This window comes from Rhamphochromis sp. 'chilingali', assembly GCF_963969265.1.
Source record: "Rhamphochromis sp. 'chilingali' genome assembly, chromosome: 8".
NCBI lineage: Eukaryota > Metazoa > Chordata > Actinopteri > Cichliformes > Cichlidae > Rhamphochromis > Rhamphochromis sp. 'chilingali'.
This window is the reverse complement of record NC_137935.1, coordinates 8,491,601-8,513,449: the sequence shown is the minus strand read 5'-3', so window position 1 is coordinate 8,513,449 and position 21,849 is coordinate 8,491,601. Positions and strand designations below refer to the sequence as shown.

General features: G+C 38.6%; 1 protein-coding gene across 1 annotated transcript in view; it reads left to right on the top strand.

Annotated features, from left to right (window-relative positions):
* The window catches only part of gbe1b (glucan (1,4-alpha-), branching enzyme 1b), a 105,251-nt gene that overhangs the window by 62,719 nt on the left and 20,683 nt on the right, over positions 1-21,849 (top strand). The window contains exons 13-14 of the mRNA XM_080889059.1: positions 5,270-5,454; positions 10,984-11,114. Of these exons, the coding sequence (XP_080745185.1) occupies positions 5,270-5,454; positions 10,984-11,114 (316 nt within the window). The remainder of the gene's footprint in view (positions 1-5,269; positions 5,455-10,983; positions 11,115-21,849) is intronic.

The following is a 21,849-nucleotide window of genomic DNA, read 5'->3' as shown; positions in this document are numbered from 1 at the left end:
TTCTTATAAGCAGACCAAGAGGTGTACACACAAAGTTATCATTCATTTCACAGTTTTGGTGATCTGTTGTGCATCATGTACTGTATGGTACATCTTTGCTGATAATGCGAAAACCAAATATATATTTTTTGCATTAACTTCAACATCGTATTTACTGACTCACATTGTTTGTGAGTCTGTAAACATCGAAAAACTATTGGAAAACCGTCAAGTTATGTGCAACATTTCAGACTGAAATTGGGGAAATTATTCATATTTCAGTTTGATTGAGTCGTCATTTCCCTAAACAGCAAATAGTACAATACTAAAATTGTTTCATTTATGCATTTTGGCCTGTGCATACAGTATATCGTATATGATGACATTAGCTGTTCTATTTACATGTACATATACAGAAACCTTTTTTCAGATGGCTATCTATGGCACACTGCATTCTTTGATGTTTCCTTTAAGAGACGTGGATATCTTGTGTACAGATATTCCGCCATGAGCTAGTTTTTGTTGTTGTTTTTAATTATAATGGTGTTACCAAAAAATCAATATTTGTTACTTTCATCCTGCGTAAACCTGCATTGGTGCTATATAATGAATAAAAGCCACTGAGGTTTCTTTACAATACAAAAATGACAGTAGAGATCATGCTTTAGAGGCCGTTAATGCCTTTAGAATCCTTTTTTCCTCCTTTCTTTCATTTTAATCGCAATGTATTGCAAAAGTGTCAATATTTTATTTATTTTTTTATGGTTTAGTGTCTTGACACGAAGCTAAAAACGTCACATTTAGAAATAGTCTGTAAAGGTGCAGTAGAGCTACCAGTGTCTCTGCCTTGGCCTGCAGGGCCCTAATGTTTTATGGAGGACCCTCAATAATGCATGGTCTTTGATAATAATTTCGCAACCGTGAGTACACTACATACTCAAAACTGGCTTTGAACTGTGACTGTGATACACATTGCCCATGGTGGAATACCTGTGTAAAGCATTTGTAGCTTGTATCTTTGTGGATGTGTTCTCAGTGGTATATGAATTACAACAGGTTCTTTGGCTTTTTGCAGTCTGAACTGTGCATTGCATGCCACTGCATTGATCCATTCCTCTCCCTTTCTACACCAGAAAAATGTACAATGATTCTTTTGGTGCTTTCACTCCCAACACCTACCCATACTGTATGCAACATACTGCAACACAGAGCCATTTCCCTTGGGCGTGTTGAAAATCATTGTGGGACATGTAGGAACTCAAAAGTGCTGTAGATGTTGACGAGCCAGGCTGAGGGTGGATACAGCAAAATAGTACATTATGCATCAGACATAAAATATTGACGTTTGACAGTGAAATAACATCTAAATTTAGATTTTTTTTTTCTTTCTTTCTTTCTGACGAAGGAGTTCCTTGAGGGGTTTAAAACATTTGAGAGTATTGCTTTGTGCCTTTTTACATGTATTGGCTCAGAGATTACTATATGCTTACTGTGATGATATTTGTACAATAAAATATGTATCTTTTCATGAGGGAATGATATATTTCATTCCGCACAGTCTTCTCTTCCATAGTTTACATTGTCAGCTCAGTTACAATGTAATTTTTTTTTTTTATGTTATTCCAGTTCTCGGTATACAAGTCATACATTCTTTACACTGAAAATGCATTAATATGCTTATTTAAAACAACTCCACTTACAAAGCATGGGGATAGCACTATATCTTCATGTGTATTGTAATCTTTCAATTACTCAAATAGTGAAAATACAACATACTGAATGCCACAAATGGGAAAAGAATAACATCTCTTGCATAAAACTGCAAATATGTTGGGATGTCTTATGATCAGTAGTACATAATATCATCAAAAGAGTAAGAATAAGGGACAAGGGAAGGACTCAATAGTAAATGACCGTGATCTTCGAGCCTTCTAGCAGCACAGCAATAATCCTGTAGTGGAAATTACTGCGTGGGAGCACTTCCAAAAAGCATTATATCATTTTGCATCACTTAGTCCGAGCCTTTCAGTTAAATGCTCGTTAGTGTCTTTGGTTTGTTTTTGTTTGTTTTTGAAACGTATGGCGTGTAACTATTGAGCAAAGAAAAACGATTGTGTTGATGCATTAAGAATGGTCTTAAAACTGTCAATTTCTTCCCTAAGACTCATACGACACCTGATCACTGGGGAGATTGGCATTTTAGGTAGCCTCCCTAGTGGAGGAAGAACACTCAGAAGAACTTGTCCTTTTGCTTAGGGGCAGTTAATGCCAACTGACATATCCATTGCCACCTGTGGCCAGGGCCAAGACATAGCCTACAGCAGCTGTAACATCAGTGGAGGAATTGCCCAGCTGTCTTGATAAAACAGACAGGAGGAAAAAAACCCCAAAGATGATGTCCAGAGGAGAGCCTTTACTTCCTGTATTAGTGCCTTCACACAGTCCTAGATTTCTTTAGCTCACAGGCTGATGAAAACTGGCTTCAGGTGTGTTATAAATAAACTCAAGAAGGTGGCAAGGATAAATTTTGCTGTTTATTCTCTTAAACTTCAGAGCACTCGGGAACTTTTCGCACCCACATACAAAATTCCCAGTGATGTAAGGACAAGACTGGAACAAGACTGACATTATCAATATCAGCAATGAACATGAGTAAACAAAGTCAGATGATATCAACATCATGGCCTTCCAGAAGGGTTTTATAGTCTATAGCTCACACAGTGTAGGCAAATTTCAGTTTGTGAAAACAGGGGTGGCGTTTCAAACAGTGGAGAAACCTATCTCAGTAGATCTACAATGCAGGATCTGTTCATTAATCAGTAAACAGAATCAAGATCAACACCAAAAGAAACTAAGCCATCACCTGTATACAATTTCTGGCCACCTAATGAGGTACAGAATAGATCCTCACAAAGCTGCTCATTAACACAGATATCTACTGTAATCAACCAATCACATGGTAGAAACTCAATGTATTTAGGGGTGTGAGTATTACAATGACCTTGTGAAGTTCAAACCAAGCATCACAATTTGAAAGAAAATGTGGTATTGAATGAGGTGATCTGATTATTTCAGAAACGACTGCTCTCTTGGGATTTTCACACACAACTATCTCTAGTGTTTGCAGAGAGTGGTCCAAAAAAGAGAAAGTATCCAGTGAGTTTCAGTTCTCTGGGCCATACAATCAAGCTATCTCTGAATGCACAACACGTGAAGTCAGAGCTGATGGGCTACAACAGCAGAAGACCACAGAGGTGTCATTCCTGTGAGCTAAGAACATGGAACTTAGGCTACAACTCACACTGGCTGAGCAAAAATTGGACAACAAAAGACTGAAACAATGTTTCCTGGTCTGATGAGTCAGTTTCTGCTGTAACATTTGGATAGCAGGGTCAGAGTTTGGTGTCCAAAAAGAGTTTAAGCTGCCTGTGGTGGATATTTTCTATATTTTCCTTTGGGTCCCTTAGTACTAACTGAACATTATTTAAACAGCACAGCCTCTACTCAAATGGCCTCCACAGTTATCAGAACTAAATCCAATAGAGGATCTTTGTAGAATTGGAAATTTGCATAATCAAGAATGTACAAATGGTCAGCCTGCAGTGACTATGAGAATATCAGCATGTCAATATGGACCAAAATCTCTGAAGAAGTTTACAGGACCTTGGTGTCCAAGGTGGCACACTATACTTGTTTGCCACAAAATTAACTAGCACTTCTGCACCCTTATAGTGTTATATGTTCCACCTACTTACTATTGTAATTTGTGACCATGAGATCTGAAAAATGGACTGGTCAACTGGTGTAAAATTAAAAGTTTTGATACACACCCTGTACAATAATACTGAGAAAAATAAATGAATTAAAACAATTAGCAGTAACTAAATCTCATTGAATACTAAAACTGTAGTCACCATTTTCATTACAGTATTCAGCATTAACATATGGGAAATAAAAGGTTTCAACTTTGGTTTGTGCACTTTTTGCACAATAAACACTTAAAGTCAAATCCATGCAGTGCGCAATGTTTGACTTTCTCACTAATCTCCAACTTTATGAAGTATAGGTTTTGTGCTTTTAATATATGAAATATTAGTACAATTCAATAAAGTAGTGTACACAATCCTCTTGGTTGAGTGCAGGGAAGAAAGTCTGTTTTTGACTGGTGGTGCTGAGGTGTAATTCTCTCCTTAACATTTCAAGTTCACTTGTGTGGGAGGCTTGTTATTCATGCAGATGTCAGAAGAAAAAGCACTCTCTCACTTTCTCTCTCACTTTCTCTCGCTCTCTCTCTCTCTCTCTCTGCTGCCCTAATTCCTAGGCAAGTGCTGCAGTGTGCTTGTTCTGTTGGCAGTTCATGTCTTATTGTTTGCTACTACTTTAACACCTACATAATGTATTTCATTAAAATCTGCTGTCAGTCCCTGTCTGTTCCACTTCATCCCATCACTCAGGGTCCCCCCCCCCTTATTTATTCGTTTTTATTTATTTATTTTTGTTGCCATCATCTTCCGTCTCTGGTTTGTCTTTCTTTTACTGCCAGGAATTCAATTATCCTGGCTGTTGTTTTATGATGTTGTCATGACACCCAGTGACGGATTCATTATCTCATCTCCTTTCTGGCGTGTCTTGATAGTAGCATCAGGTCTGTTATCAGAAAAGTTCCACCGAGTGTGTTCTGTTTTGCTAAATGCGCGCAGTCCGAAGATTCCAGCTTGTTTCTCCTAATTAAGTGAAAGATGAGGAAAAGATGAAATGAACAAACAGGCATTTGAAAGGTGGCAGAATAAGACAGTAATTTAGATATTGTTTTCACAAACACGAATTAAACAGCGATGAGCGAGTGATGAATCTGTTTATTATAGTCTCATTTGTGTGCGAGTTGAATAGCTCTTGGTATTGGTTCTAACACCAAGTTGAAACATTCATGTTGTTATGAAGAACTGAGATTTAAATTCTAATGATGAAAATGTATCCTGGTGAATTCATTTTGCACAAATTGAAAGGGCGAAGCTCAAATGAAAGCTACTGGATTTGGGGCAGATTCTTGGGTTATAAGATGATTGTCACTTGGTGAAATTTAGCTCTCTTTAAAACAGGAAAGTAAGTATCTTCTGGTCAGGTTATGAAAAAAGTGTGATCTCTATCTTTTTATTTTTCTATCTTGTTAAAAATTGCACAAAACCCTAAATGCACCTTATATAGGACAGTATAATAGGGTCTTTTGATTCAAAGACTGTGCCTTTCCGTTCATTATGTACCTTTTTTAATAAAACTTTCTGTGTTGCAGGAAATGAGTTTGGCCATCCTGAGTGGTTGGATTTCCCCAGAGAGGGCAACAATCAGAGTTACCACTATGCCCGGCGGCAGTTTAACCTGGTAGATATGGATCACCTGCGCTACTGTCAGCTCTATGCCTTTGACCGGGACATGAACCGTACTGAAGACAAGTACGGCTGGCTGGCAGCTCCACCTGTAAGAACGTCACACGTTGACTGTACAGTAGGCTTTATGCACGCAATGTGATGAAACGGCAAAAAAAAGAAATCGCTGCAGCAACTTTTCAAACACATATACAATAATAGCCCGTCGTTTCTCAACCAGCTGTTTATAAGTCTGATAAAGGTTTATTTTCTTCAAGATTAAATGTAGTCTCAGCTCACTATCTTCACATACCTGTAAAGTTTCCCTGCACACATTAGAGTTCATTTTGTAAATGTCTTGTTTTTCTGGCTGCTGTCAGGTTGAACAGTAATAGATTTCCTGAAGCTTGTGTCTTTGCCTGCGTTTGAAGCCTCTGGGAGAAGGAAAAAAAATGTGTTTTTTTTTCTCTTGAGGTGCTGGTAGCAAAGTAATGGGATAATGCAAATGGAGACTTTGGCTAAATTGACAGGGATTAGAAGTGAGTGTGTGTAATTGATTCAAAAATACCTTCCCTCACATCCCTGGGAATCAGTCCCCAGATTAAAGCTACTTCACCTTGCTATGTTACACTCTGTCCTGCGGAGTGCTGCTCGACAGACATACAAATGCAGCAGAGTAGAAAAAAATATCAGAGGGCATAATTAGAGACATGCCTGGTTCACACGGATAATTTCTGCATATTGGCCTATCAGTCAAAAGTGTGTTCTGAGTTACTGGAGGCTCCTACATCCTTTAGAAGTAGATGAGAGACAGAGCTTTGGAGGTAAGGCAAAGGAAAAGCACAGCCTTACTGATTTGTGTGCTGCCTGCTGGGTAAATGAGAAGGAATGCTGATCGTAAATGATGCTACTGGCAGGGAAAGTGAATACATTTGGCACGAGAGCTGACCTGCGGCATACTGTGAGTGCTGTTTTTCTTGGTTCTGTGCATTTAATGTAAAATCATACAGTAGGTCACAGCTATATAATGTACACTTAAGACATCTCGAACATAAATGATGTTCTGTAATAGCAGTTGTGCTGTGCTCTACAGCCAGATTTAGCAGTATGTGTCTTATGGAGGGTCAAAGAGCATGTATATGTGATTAGACTTTCACTTTGTGCGTTTTGTTGCCAAACAAATATCTGAAAGGTTGTTGAGATGTATTTATGTCAAGAACACTAAGGAACAATCTGGCTTTCATCTGATCTTTAAATAGTCATTTGAGTGTCTCAACATACTATAGCAATCAAAGGAGCTTGCAAAGAAAAGCGTCTGGACTTCTTTAAGTTACTTGAAGACGTTTCACCTCTCATCCGAGAAGCTTCTTCAGTTCTAAGGTCCTGTTCGACTCCCATCACCCTCTGGAACACAAACTTGAAGTAATTAGGACCCTACACCACCGGGCAGAACATGTTCCCTCTAAGCCTGAAGGAAAAAAGAAGGAACACACACATGTAAAGGAAGCACTCAAAACGTGCGGCTATCCTAAACGGGCGTTCTTAAAGTCAGCAAAGAGGCACAGAAAAGAAGATCAGACACCAGCGTGGGAGGATAAGAAAGACAGACGCAACAACATTGTCATCCCCTATGTAGCCAGTGTATCCGAAAAACTCAGGAGAGTTTTCTCCCTGCACGACATCCCAGTTTATTTCAGACCCAGCAACACGCTCAGACAAAAACTGGTTCACCCGAAAGACAAAACTCCAAAACACAGACTTAACAATGTGGTGTATGCTGTACAGTGCAGCGAGGAATGCCCAGACCTCTACATTGGAGAGACCAAACAGCCACTTCACAAGTGCATGGCACAACACAGAAGAGCCACCTCCACAGGACAAGACTCAGCAGTCCATCTGCATCTTAAGGATAAAGGACACTCTTTCGAGGATGCCAATGTTCACATTTTGGACAGAGAGGACAGATGGTTTGAAAGAGGAGTGAAAGAAGCCATCTATGTCCACTGTGAGCGACCTTCTTTGAACAGAGGCGGTGGTTTACGACACCAACTCTCTACCATCTATAATCCAGTTTTGAGATCCCTTCCCAGACGCCTTAACGCCCACTCACATCCTGGGCCATCTGATCTCAGGAATTCGCATGATAAGGTGGGGCCAGGTTTCACAATGAGCTCACCCGAAACTCTGGCTGATTGGGACCCACACCCAGTTTCACACCTTGGCTCAGGCGATTAGAGGATCATCAGGGGGTCCTTTTGTCCCTCTGTGGGGGGTTACTCCCACTAGGTTTATATCTGGGACTCTCCACCATTTGACCTTAGAACTGAAGAAGCTTCTCGGATGAGAGGTGAAACGTCTTCAAGCAACTTAAAGAAGTCCAGACGCTTTTCTTTGCAAGCTCCTTTGACTACGATGACCTGGATGACTGAGAACCTTCACAGACATACTATAGCAATATTATCTTGGGGAAAAATGTCTTGGACTTTTTCATTGCTCTCAATGCACATAACATAATAAGGACAAACATTGAATATAACAACACCAATACAGAATATTACCAGATTTATACATGCAATGGTGCAAAACTGCTAGAATCATTATGGAATAAATAAGGGATGGATAACTGGTTACTGTATATACAGTATTTACATGATGTCTTGAGTTGTAGGTTGCAGAAAGAAACTCTACAGATATCTGATTTTGGATTTGTTTAACTCTTGAACGGAGGGCAGGATGTTAGCAAATTTTTAATCCTCACTGTCTGTTTTAGTCTGGTTTATCAAACGGGTGATCCTGATACTGCGAAACACATCCACTGGCAGCAAACTGACAGATTTGGTGAGAAATGATAGCCTGTCTCTGCTGCTATAATCTAAGTCTATAAATCAACTAATCAGAATATGTACTAACAAATAAACCAGCAGACATCATGCGTTTGAAGATATACGAGACATCGTTTTCAGATTGGCCACCATTGAGTCCATATAAGCCCTATATTTCTCAATAATACAATGTTCTTGTTTTTAGCAATATATACTCATGAATTTGATGCCAGAAATACATTAAAAATAGTATGGGGAAATGGGGCATGTTTATCACTGTGTTGTATCACGTCTTCTTTTCTTACTACTTGTACAGGAAGCCGTTCGAAATATGAGGAGACCACTTGTTTTCAAAGTTTTTATTATTAGATTTGAGGCATCCTTTGTTGGCTCTGGATAATATCAAAATATTTGTCACTGAGTGACAGGTATGAATTTCAGATCTTAATATGGAGCTGTGCTTTTGTAGTGCATGCAAAATGCAGTTTAGCTCTATCCTGCTGAAATAAGCAAGTACTTGTGTAGAAAAAGCAGCGTATGTTGCTCCAAAATATAAACATGTGGTTTAACATTAATACATTTAATTAATATAGCATTAAAATCTTCAAAGTAACCAATACTCTATGCACGAATGCATCCCTATGCCTTCATGGATGCTGCCTTATATACATATGTATGTATGCCTGTCTTTTACTTGTAATAGCATGTAGCATTACATCAGTTAGTCAGTACTTGGATAAAATGGTACACACAGATATTATCTCTAAAAAAAAGAAGTTTCTAAGTAGAGGCGTTAATCAATATAGGCATTATGTAAAACTTAAGCTACTCATAAGATATTGAGTAAGTGCCCTGAAGACCAGACAAGAGATAATAAATCAGCTCTAGTGGTTTGTGTGGCTGACCCTGTGTTCCAGTGTCTGTGCACACAGAAACAGCTGAGACAAGAAATTCTTATTCACAGAATGAAACAATATCACAAAAAGAACATCAGAACATCACTCGCAGATAAGGCCAATAAGTGTTCAGAGATTCTGCTATAATAACCAGATGAGGCGAAATCCTTTGTATGGCTCATCAGTGACATTGCCAAGGTAATTGTTCTTAGTGGGGAAAATTCTATAGCTCGGTTAGTTCAATATTTCACTGTAGTGGAAGGATCCAAGGGCATTTTGTAGTTAAAACAAGAAGCATAAGCTGATATGTCAGCAGTTCTCCTTTTTGTCCCTGGTGTAAATGAACTAAGCAGAAATGGAAACATGCAGGGACTTTGCTGAAAAGTGAGATTTGTGCATATGTCTTTGAAGATGTGCATCTGTGAGTTTTAAAAGGCCAAAGTTTTTGGGCTTGAACTAAAACTCCTCTTCCTTGAGGTGTGCAGCTCTGAATGTATTTTATGATAAAGCAGCACTCACTAGCAAATAAAGCAAAAATAATTTATAGCTCTGACACCAACCATTAGAAATACCCAAGATGCTTTTAATCGCTTGCAATGAAACTTTAGTCAGTCTTTGATGGAAATCGTAAAAATGGTCTATAAATCCAGCAAATCAGAAAAAATGCACTTTGCATAGTTTTTTCCTAATAATAAGGTCATTGGAATCAGCAGTTTGGACGTGAGGCAGTGATTCATTCACATAGTTTTCAATAGAAAACCTTGGGGGCAAAAGTCAAATCATTATTTTTGCCTTTTCCAGCAGCAGGTTACATCTTCAAATGTATTTTCGATGTCTCCTATCTCTCCGGAAACGGAAAATGTTTGCCTGTGGCATATCCAAAGTTAAATCCAATTTTTCTGCCAACTGCGCTGGGTGCGCTGGACTGCAGCTGACTTAATATAAGTTCTAACGAAGAAAAGGGAGCAGAGAAGAGGATAGCATTTTGTGCAAATATTGGATTTTAGCAGTGGACTAGCAAAAATTTACTCATTCAGATTGCTGACTTCAAAAATAAGCTCTTATTGCCTGGCTAAGTTTCAGTCAAAACAGCTCCCAATCAGGGGGATCCTGCTGGCAGTGACAGAAATTTGACAGACTGTGACCTAATGTCATACTAGAGGGTTTTGCTTTCATATCGGGGGACCATTTATTGGCCTCCTAAATAGGTATTTTTCTTGTTCCACACTTGAAAATTATTACATTATAATTTTTATTTTTCCATGAACATTTACAGATTAGGCTATAATCAGAATATATTCCTAAACTACGAAGACAGATGATTACATTGACATTTAATGCTTATTTTTATTTATGACTAGCTCTGTGTTCTAATTTGGTCAAGACTTCATGGCTTCAGATTAAACTGCCGGTCAGTGAAACTTGGCTTTACTTGGAATTTGCAGAGTTCTCATGTAGAAATGGACTTGGGAAAAGACTCCAGACTGTCAGCTCATTTCTTAACCTCCATCCTCTCTGCTGGTCCAGTTGTCGGGGTGCTTATCTTCTCGTTCAGCCGTGAATTTGCTGCCCTGAAATTGGCTTGGGGAACAAGGCACTAAAAATAGGGGGTGGGGTGACATTGATAATCTCTGCTAATGACACGTTAACAGTAGCTCGCTCCACAGGAGAGTGGCGGCTTTATCATGTGCAGCTGTCTAGGGCTGACAGTGTCTGCCTTGCGCTACCCAGGGCCGCTGCTTTCTGCTGATGATTGCCACCCAAAATTTGATGTGGGAATGTCTCTTAGTGTGTTTGGAAATGTGTAGTCCACTGATATAATGTGCTCCATTATAATTCTCTAAATCCAAGATGAGAAAGGTAATGACTATTCATGAAGAAATACTTTATTAGCTTTTCTTTCTCTCTCCTCTCCCCCTCCAGGCCTTTGTCAGTGCCAGGCATGAAGAGGACAAGGTCATTGTGTTTGACAGGTCAAATGTGCTCTTTATCTTCAACTTCCACCCTAGTAAGAGCTTCCAGGACTACAGGGTGGCTGTAGAAGCTCCAGGAAAGTATCCTTCACATGTCTTTTTTTAATTTAATTTTAAATCTTCAGACTGTGGCTTTCCTTTGTTACACCACAGTGCACACTTACAGTGCCTCTCAGAGTAATGTTGTCCTTGTTAGTTAGTTAGTTAGTTCCTTTATATAATAACACGACTAATCTTTTGAGCTTGACAAATTACTAACTGACAATATTTCAACCAAGACAGTAATTGACTGTTAAAAGGGAGACTCAAACGCAAAGCTGGGAAATACACGATCCACCCTGCACAGCTTGACTTTGAAAGCTCACAGAGAATATATGATCTGTTTTGGGATTGTGCTTCTTTTGTTGACATTATTTTACCCTGCTGGATACATCCTCTCAACTCTGGCTATTCTGTAAAACTCAAGCACTGCCAGTAATTCCATTCTCCATTTGTACTAAAAATGGATGTACTAAAACAAACAGCTGGCAATATCTGTATTTTTTTTAATGTCAAAAACTCCAAATCCAAACCAAATAATCTTTGGTCTTAAATACAGTCAATAAATTAAGTTTTAGACTGCTGGGCACTGCAATATTAAACAAATGCCATGTAACAGGAGGAGTATAATGTGTGTATTTTTCATGTGAGTGGGGACTTTATAATAAGCCTCTGTCCTTTTGCCAGCTTCACTGTGTGTGACCTATCCCAAAAAAGTAGTATTTTTATCACACCAGTTCAGAGCTGATTCATCTCAGTTTCTTCCTTTGAGGTTGCTGTGGGTTACAGATTTCACTTGATATATATATATATATATATATATATATATATGTGTGTGTATATATATATATGTGTGTATATATATATATATATATGTGTGTGTGTGTGTGTGTATATATATATATATGTGTATATGTATGTGTGTGTGTGTGTGTATATGTGTATATATATATATATATATATATATATATATATATATATATATATATATATATATATACACATTTTTTAAAAAATTTATTTTGTGTGTGTAGAGAGAGAGAAACTTTCTGTTGTTTTTGGGTTTCTGTTTGCAATCCAAACACACTTAAACACATATTGCTTCCATGGTAGTAACCAGTTTGTGTCCATTTGCTGAAATATAATTTCAAAACTAAGCCATTGATTTAGAAATCCCCTGCACACAGTGGAACCACTGTGATGTTCCTGTAGATTAAGGCAACAGAATAGCCAGTTGGATCCCAGATTGCACATATGCTAACCTACTATGTAGCAGACTATTTTTATAGTTGCTGATTTCCGCATGTTGGCTATGTCGTAGGGTAGTGGAGAGTTTGCATGTCATCTCACTGTGACTGTGTGAGCTTTATGTGGGGACCCCAGTTTTCTCCCACAGTCGAAAGACATGCTTGTTAGCTTAATTGGTGAATTTTTGTCTGTCTGTCTTTGTTAGCCCTATGATAGCATAGCAGCCTGTCTAGGATGTACCTTGTGTCTCACCCAGTGTCACTTGGGGGATAGGCTCTAGCTAGTACACTCACAGCCCAATGACCCTACTGGGACAAGTAGTTATATGCATGGATGAATGGATTATAAGCTGTGCATGAGTTTCTAAAGCTACATCACCTGCAATATCAACTACTGACAATTTTGAAAGAATAACACAGCTCTACATAAAACTCCCATAAGTGCATTTAATAAGAGAAGATTTTAGACTGAGAAGTGGATCAGACTTGTTAAAAGTAAATGCATCCTGTAAAGACTCACAGTTTTAATGGCAGTGTTTCCTCTAGAGCTAGGACTTTTGTAATATAATTTTAGCAGTTGCTGTTGAGGGGAATATGAGTTGGTTGTTTATAGTAGTGTTGTTATGCTATTAGAGAGAAGTAATAGCAGAGCCCAGTGATTCAGAAAGCATTCTCTTTAGCAGTATTGGCTGTCAGAAATTTAATGAGTCCCACAGTTGTGATTACAGCAGGCTTAATGATCAGGAATGTGAGCGGGGACAGGAAGCTGACAGATTTGTATTTATTATAACGGACATCACTCCCTTATGAGGCCCACTGCAGCTCACACCAACAGCTTCCCGGATGGATATGAAGCTCTGGGGCCTGTTCTTCGTACCGCGCTAAGTGAGTTAGCTGGATGAGATTGTTGACGATTTCGCGTGATCCTGGATCGTTCGGTTCCCCGAAGCCCATCCGGGACTTGCTGTCATAGCAACAGAGCCGTAAGCGTAAACCTGCTGGGGAGCAGGTTTACTTTATGTAAACAGGATTAGATCGCGGCCACGCAGGTATGTCCGCGTCATTCATACGAAAGCAACAGCGATATTCCACCACTGTTTCACCATAAATAAATAACATCAATGTAACTAAAGATAATGCAGCACTTGATCCTTTTATTGATTTCACACAGATACATACAGGTCATTCCCTAAAAAAGGGAAATGTACTATTAACATTCTATTACATGTATGTGATTATTACAGATGTAATTCATATTTCAGAGTAGTAATTGTAAATTACTTCGTGTAATCAAGATGAGAGACCACGGCTATAAAAGCGAAGGTGGATTTGGGAAGTCTGTCGCAGTCATATCCTGTCCGTTTACGCGAGCAACCCATTGCGGAAGGTGCAAGATTGATAATGAGAGTCCTCAGAATTCAGCGTATATTGCGGGATAGACAGGATCCTTTAGCTCAGCGCGACAGTGTGCTCATAGAGAGATATCGATTTTCCCGTGAGGGTATTATTCACTTAACCAACTTGTTGACGAGGGGGTGCAGGACCACCACCTGTCTTTTTTTTTGCTCTGCCCTTTTCTTGGTTGCTGTTATGAACAAACAAACAGATTATTCCAGGGTCTCTTTCCAAGAGACGACAAGCAATATAAGTGATAAATATTACCATTCTGTAGAATATTCTTATATTTCACTTTTACTTGTTCCCATGTTCTAGTGGGTCCTGTTGTGGCTCTAATGTGAAAGGGGATATAATATAACATATTATAATATAATATAATGTAATATAATATTGGATAATATAGTGTGATATGATAAATCTACCCTACCGCCTACTGGTGTTGGCCAGAGGGGCCGATGGCGCAATATGGCAGCCTGGCTTCTGTCAGTCTGCCCCAGGGCAGCTGTGGCTACAACCGTAGCTGCCTCCACCAGTGTGTGAATGTGAGAGTGAATGAATAGTGGCATTGTAAAGCGCTTTGGGTGCCTTGAAAAGCGCTATATAAATCCACTCCATTATTATTGTTATTATTGAATTACTTACGAGTTTGATTTGTCAGCAACTTTCTGCCAGCCCTCTCTCCTTGCTTTTGCAGCCTTTGCAGTGTTCCCTTGCGTTTTAATTAAACTCTGAAACTCCTGAAATCCCTCACTCAAGAGTTCTTGCTCTGCTGCCGAAAAATACCGAGCGCGCTCCTTCGACATTTTCGCCGACCAATCAAAGGGTTGCCGATCAATGTTTCTACTATCGATGCGTAGCCCCTGTTGGGCCACCCAGTGATCTCACATTACTTCATCCAGCTATACTAATCGTCAACAACAGGTGTGTTCGGGGAACCGGAATAGCGAGCTCAGAGTTAGCGCGATGATTTGGTCTTGGATGTTTCATTTGATCTTGGATGTAGTAAGCGACGTACAAAGCACAGGGCCCTGATCCATTTCCAGCTACGACTTAAATGATGTGATAGTGAGTCAAAATGCAAGACAGAGTTTGGTAGGTTTTTTCTGTATGCCAGCAGCAGATTACACATGAGAAATTCAATCAGATGGTAATGATTCGATTGACTGGTATTATACAGGAGTTATTCTTATTATTTCTACATCATTTTTATTTTATTTAGATGGATAAGTGGTTGCCTCTGGCTAAATTAAATAATGAGGCTCTGTCAAACTGTAATAGAACATCATAAATAGAAAACACTATTATCGCAATCAAATATGTTTTCTATGCGAATTGTACAGTATTTTGCCAAGCTATGTTATTTGTACTTATTATATAAGGTCACATACAGGGAATGATTAGGTGACATTGTCTTAGTAGCATAAATAACACAGTGGCAATAACGTTTTTGCCATCGAATTGATTGTAAGAGTTAATGAACACATTATTAAATGTGAATAGTAAGAAAAGACATTAATCAAGTTTATTCAATTATTAAAAACCAACAGAAGTGACATCGAATATTTTAACATCATCCTTTAATTGTAAGCGTGTTTGATGTGCAGTAATTGTACGTTCTGCTTTGTGTTTTTACTTTGCCTTGATGGGGTGAATCTTGGGCAAAGCACTAATAGCCTTGCTTCACAGTGTCGGCAACATCGTTTTTGAGGGTTTATTTTCATTTAGATGCAACCACATCTTTTCCTCCTGGTGCTTCTTTTGATGTTTAAGGAGCGGCCTCAGACACTGGGTGGGTTGAGAGGAAATGCAAATAAATGTGAGGGCAAAGCTTTGCCTGTCATTATACAGAGAGGCGGTAAACACATAAAGGCAAATGTGCTGTGTGTGTGAGGAAGGTAAATGTGCCGTGTGTATGAGGAGATGCAGATCCTCCGATGGGAATGTGTGCAGAGGATCCAATTAGGCTAGAAGACAGATGAAAGTGCCACTCAGAGGCAGAGGAGGTAAACAAGACAAGCTCAAAGAGTCCAAAAGTGCTTTTTCATTACACTCAGCCGTCATATACTTAAACTTTCTTCTACCTGTGTGAGGGTCAGGGATGTCACAGTGGAGCTCTACTCCACTGCGGTATCTGGAAATAATAGCTAGATGCAGGTGACCATGCTGTGCACTAGTGAAAATTGATCCAATACAGGATGTCATTTCCTTTAGCAATACAGCAAGTACCATATTATATCAGAGGGTGTTCCTCTCTAGCAAAAAAAGACCTTCTGTGGCCCTCGGTCTCATGTTGCATGGCTGCGTGGCATTTAAATTGATCTTCAGGTGCTTATTCTTTCCGGCATCTTCCATAATTATGTTATTAGTCAGTTACAAAAATAAGCACTATGTTACCTTAGTTGCAGTACTCTTGAAATATATCACCGGTTCTGGGTAACTCTGGGTGAAATAATTACATGTTTCAGTATAGTAATCCATCAAAATCCGAGCCTCTGTAACCGCAAGACGTCGTCAGATTTTTCTTAGACTAACTTTCTAATTGTTCTCTTTAGGATGTGTGTTTTTGTTTCTCTCTCAGAAGAACTGCAGTGAAAGTAAAGCGAAGCACCTCGCCTATAAAATTGTTGGCCATTAAAATGCAGTCAATGTCAGGTTTTTCGACAGCCACTCAAACCGTTTGAGTGAGGTTTTTTTTCTTTTCTCTCCGAATCGTGGTGGACACGTTCTTCAGGCAGTGGTCTTTATCTGGCTGGTTAGAGTATTTGAAATCCCAGTTGGATCCCGTCACGAAAGCTGTACCTGTCAGTGCTGATTGGTCTTTGATTTACACTGTGCCAATAGGCAGTTGCAATTGTGTCAGGTCATCATTTTTACTTTCCTGTCTGAGCTGCTCCTGGAATGCCATTTGGGATAATTCAACTACAGGTGTAGTGACACTAAATGACTAACTATGCATGAGCGAAAATAACATGCTCTGATGTTATCTATAATATTCCAGGTAAGGTTTCTGAAAAAGGAACTATACATCTATTTCTTTTTAATGCAGCTCTCTGCAGACTGCTTTAAGATAAATGGCGATGTGGCTGTGTGGTATTCCATTAGGTTGTAACTCTAACGGATATCATCCACAGACATCCTCATCAGTCTGGTGGCTTAATCTCTGATTCCAGAAGATGTTCAAATGGTGTAGACAGATAGAGGAGCTTCTTTATTTCAGACATTAAAAGAAAAGAAAATCCTCTGGTTTTATTTTCGTGGTGTTGGCCATCATTTCTCATATTTATGATAACATTGTACTCAATAAGGTAATCCTTGAGTTCTGGAAACATACTGATTACTATCAACGGTATACTGAGGCAAGAAATGTGAGCAGCCAGGTGATAAGAGAGGCTATAAACAAGCCAAGCAGTTTGAATAAATTGTTTACAACTATAAGGAAAATAAACTACATTCCATCTGCATCCCACTAAACCTCTTTAACACGTGCTATGGTTTTATGCTGCAACCTTTTTGGGTACAGTTTACTGTATGGGATACACTGACAGGAATACATAAGTCACCTACCTACTGCACTTGTCTGTTAACCACACTTATTTAAGATGTTCATAAAGTCCAGTTAGACAGTTCAGTCATCCAGAATCAATGACTTTCCTGTTCAGTATATAAAGTATTTTATTGTAAAGACTAAACTCTAAAAATGTAAAAGGTGATCCCAGAGTTCAGTACACGACCTGAGTGTTAGTTCAGGTAATAATTGTGTTCTATGGTTCTAAATGAACCATAGAATATGAAGGGAGATTAATAATATTTGAGTACAAAAATGATGTTTTCTTTAAATTGTAAACAATCCTATGCTTCAAAGCCCTTGGGAACAGCGTATTTTCTTTCCAAATGTGTAATAGACATTTCTTTTATATATAATGATAACTTAAGAATGAAAAATAAATCTTTGTCACTTTATTAAAAGTGTGACAAATGTGTTGGATAATCCCCAAGTTTAAGAATGAAAGTAAATGATTAAAAAAAGTACAAAACCAAATTTTGCTGGAGACTCTTTAAACATACTTTTAAGCGCCATGTTTTTTGGGTTTTTTTTTCCAGTACGTAGTCATCAAATTTAAACATAATTTATGATTTTTATCTATTTATTTTATTTTTTAGCAATATTCTTTAAAGCTTCTACTTTGCATCAGATTGGGTTTCAGCTGCTAGTTGGCTCGAGCTGCCTCAACACTTTCGGTCACAAAGGAATAATTTCTTCCACTCTGATGAAACTTACACCAGCTGAGCAGTAAGCAGGGTAAAAATCGACTCTGAAAAGGCTAGATACACTATTTAGAAGGCTTACAAGGCCATGCCGCATTCTTCAGATGTGCACATGCAGCTTGCTCAGCTCTTGTTTACCCTCGCCAGGGTGCTATTACTTTCATATGGCCTGGGAAAAAAAAAAGACGAGTTGATGGAGAAACTAAGTGGTAGCTTGGTCTGCAATCGCAGCCATGGCGAGATTGTTTTCAGGTCATCAATGACTCGAATCATCTAGCTTCAGACTGCCTTTCTGCTCATTGGGCAAAATTGATTGTGTTCTTTAATCTTCTCCTTTATTCACAGAGGCTGTATTGATTAAAATACTGTAAGCTGTTGTTGCAGCCATCTGTAGCCACTAACAAAGATGTAATCGCTCAAAGCATCCAACTACCAATTTGTGCCAGTTTTCACTTCCTTTCAGAGAACTTTGCCAGGGAACTGTGAATTACTTTAACTGTGCATTTTCAGCATACACACTGTGCTGTGTGTGTGTGTATGTGTGTATGTAATTTTGTATGTGTATATAAAGGAAGGAGTACTGCAGTGCTGCTTGCACTCCAACTCAGTTTTGAAACATGCTAGTGGAATATTTACAGTTCACATCCTTATTACATTCACTCACTTGGGAAGTTTTTTGGTGTTATTTGTATTAGAAAGATTAAACTTTCACATCACGTATCTTAGTTTCCTGGGCGCATTATAATGCCTGAGAGAATATGTCTATGTTTTTTCGATAGGTATTGCAACGCTTTTATTGCAAAATGAATTTGCTCTGTCAATAAATCACCATAGTGGCAAGTTGAGCAGAGAAGGTGTGGAGGAAGGGATCTTTCTCTTGAGCAAAAACAATGCACAGAGGAGAGCTTCTTTTTAATCATCACTATCAAAGCAGACAAGCAGACAGCAAAAGCAGAATTTTCCAGGCTCTTGGGCAGAATGAGGCAGCGTTTGAGGATCATGCTTAAACTCAAGAATGTCGCCTACGGGTAGATAAGGTGATTATTCAGCCAGCCAATTAGGGGGCTGTTTACATGTTTATCCCGTTGTCCTGTTTTTTTCCCTTCCCTATAGTACCAATCTTTATAGCTACCAACCCTGCGATATACAATAATATGCACAGATGTTTACAGGTGTTTACATTATGCATGGGGAATCAGGGTAGACATGGTATCTACTAAGGATTTCTGGCTGGTAAGAGTAAGGCTAACCTTTGCATGTTGGGAAGTTTTTAAATTAGAAGCACAGTACTTTGCAAAAATCTTGGGTCACCCCTCATTTCATATTTTGCTAGGAATCACTCACTATGTGTTAATAGACCTCTCTGCACTGAATCATACTTGTTATTCATCTCTGGCTCTCTTCCACAGCGTGTCTTTTTATCCTGTCTTCCTTCTCTCACCCCAACCGGTCACGGCAGATGGCCGCCCCTCCCTGAGCCTGGTTCTGCCGGAGTGTTCTTCCTATTAAAAGGGAGTTTTCCCTTCCCACTGTCGCCAAAGTGCTTGCTCATAGGGGGTCATATGATTGTTGGGTTTTTCTCTGTATGCGTGATTGTAGTGTCTACCTTACAATATAAATTATATTATATTGTTGTGATTTGGCACTGTATAAATACAACTGAATTGATTTGAAAATGGGTTGAGTGGAGCATGAAAGTCAATATTTGGTAGGACCATCACCTCAAGGCAGCCTGAATATTCTTAGGCAAGCTTTGTCGCAATTTCTTTAAGTAGTCCTCAGGAATAGTTTAACAGGTTTCTAGGACTTTCAAAGCTATTCTTTTAATGATGCCTGTCTTTTGTTCAGCTCTCTATCACAACCTGGCATCCACATATGTGGACATCACATTTTGGGTTATTTAGACCAAAATACTCAATTTTGATTTACAAGGGCCTGATATCCACTTACGAGGACATTATACTGCTACTGTTCTATCAAAATTTTAAACGAATATCCTCATATGTGGCTCTTATTTTTCTTAAAAACAAAAATAAGCTAAAAAAAAAAAAATCTGGTAATTCTTTGTTTTGACGTTCTTGGGCCCCAATATGCCCAAATATCGAAGAGAAATTAAAAATGCATGCCGTGGAAGAGTTCGGGTCTTAGGAGGTTAATGTAGAGATCCGGGGAGGCCAATCAGTGACTGTAGTATTCCATTGTGTGTTTTTGTATCCTGATATGATTGTATTGGCAGTGTATTTAGGATCATTATCATGCTAAAAAAAATGTAGCTGTTGCCAATCAGACACTTTGCAAATGATATTCCATGTTGGTTCCAACTCATTCCTGCATTTATAATTACATAGACTTTGACAAGATTACAGATTGCTGTAAATACTCACTGTTGTACCTCTCTTACAGTCTCTTCTGTGCTACTGATGATGATTTGAACCAAAAATTACAAATTTTGACTTGTCACTTAAGACCTGTTGCCACTTCTGGCATACTTTAGCCTCTTCCTCCCTATTCCCTTAAGAATGTTTTCTTGACAGCCACCCTTCCATTGAAACCATTTCTGATGACACTTCAGTGAAAAGTAGATGGATCAACTAAAAGGCCAGATGTATCTCTCAGGTCCTGTGTCAAACCTTAGCTGGATTTCTTTCCCTATTTCTGAAGGATATGGCTTTTAGAAACTGTTCATCTGCTGTAGACAGTTTTGTAGGCCTGCTTGTTCTTTTTGTTCTCTACTTGTCCAATGTCCTTTATTTTTTCAAGGACATGGACAAGTATGCTGTTTTCAGCGAGTGACACTTTAGGAATTACCTTGTTGGTGCAAAAAGAGCTATTTTATGCCTGTCAAACTATGTTGTCTTTGGCATTCAGATTCAGAGAAAAGGAATGAGCTGCAAGTGAAAAGGTGTCTAAAGATACAATTTAGTATTGGCCCTTTTTAAGTTTTCTGTTATGTGTAGATACAACAGTGGCCCATCCCTTTAGTTAGGTACCCATTTGAATAATTCATCAGTTCAAGTAATTCAACAAACAAAAACATCTTTCCACTGAAAATGATCAGGTGCAAGGTGTTCAAGAACACTTTAAAAACTTACAAGAAAGTTTGTCTTGTTGGAAGCAAAATATATAGGAATTAAGGGGGACTAAATTCTAAAGTATTGTATATTTTATTTTGTTCATGCATGTTTGCCAAAGTGCACTTTCTTTCATTTTTTAAATCTAGCTTTTAAAGTATTAAAATATTTTCTCTGACATTAATAACAGCCCTGCAACTGATCCTGACACCCATCCTTAGTCCTTTTTTTTTTTTTTTTTTTTTTTTTTTATGTTCAAGTAACAACATGCTCATGTCAAGTAGTTTAAGAAAGAAAAGAGGAGTTTTCTAAAAGTCATGGAGGATTGATTCTGGCTCTTAACAATTTTAATATCACATCAGACGTTAGTTCGACATTTGTTTCAGCTGAAGGGCATAATTATGCATGTAATCAGTTTAATGTTGTAGCATGTATTCTCTACAAAGGTGACTATCTGCTGAAGTAAATACTGAAATGCTCACTAGAGCACATAGAAAGACTTGCATATTGTATTTCATCCACTATCCTTCCATATTTCTTTGTTTTAAAGAGCATGCAGATTTATTGATGACCAAGTTTAAGCAGCTGCAATAATTCAGCCCAGAAAAGTTTTGAGTCATTTTGTACAAGGACAGCACAGAAGGAAGGTAAAGGATTATCCTCACTTTTCAACAATCCATACATACACTACCTGCAGCTTTCCTCTTGACTATTTCTTTAAGGGCATCCAGACGCCTTAACGCCCACTCACATCCTGGGCCATCTGACCTCAGGATTTTGCATGATAAGGTGGGG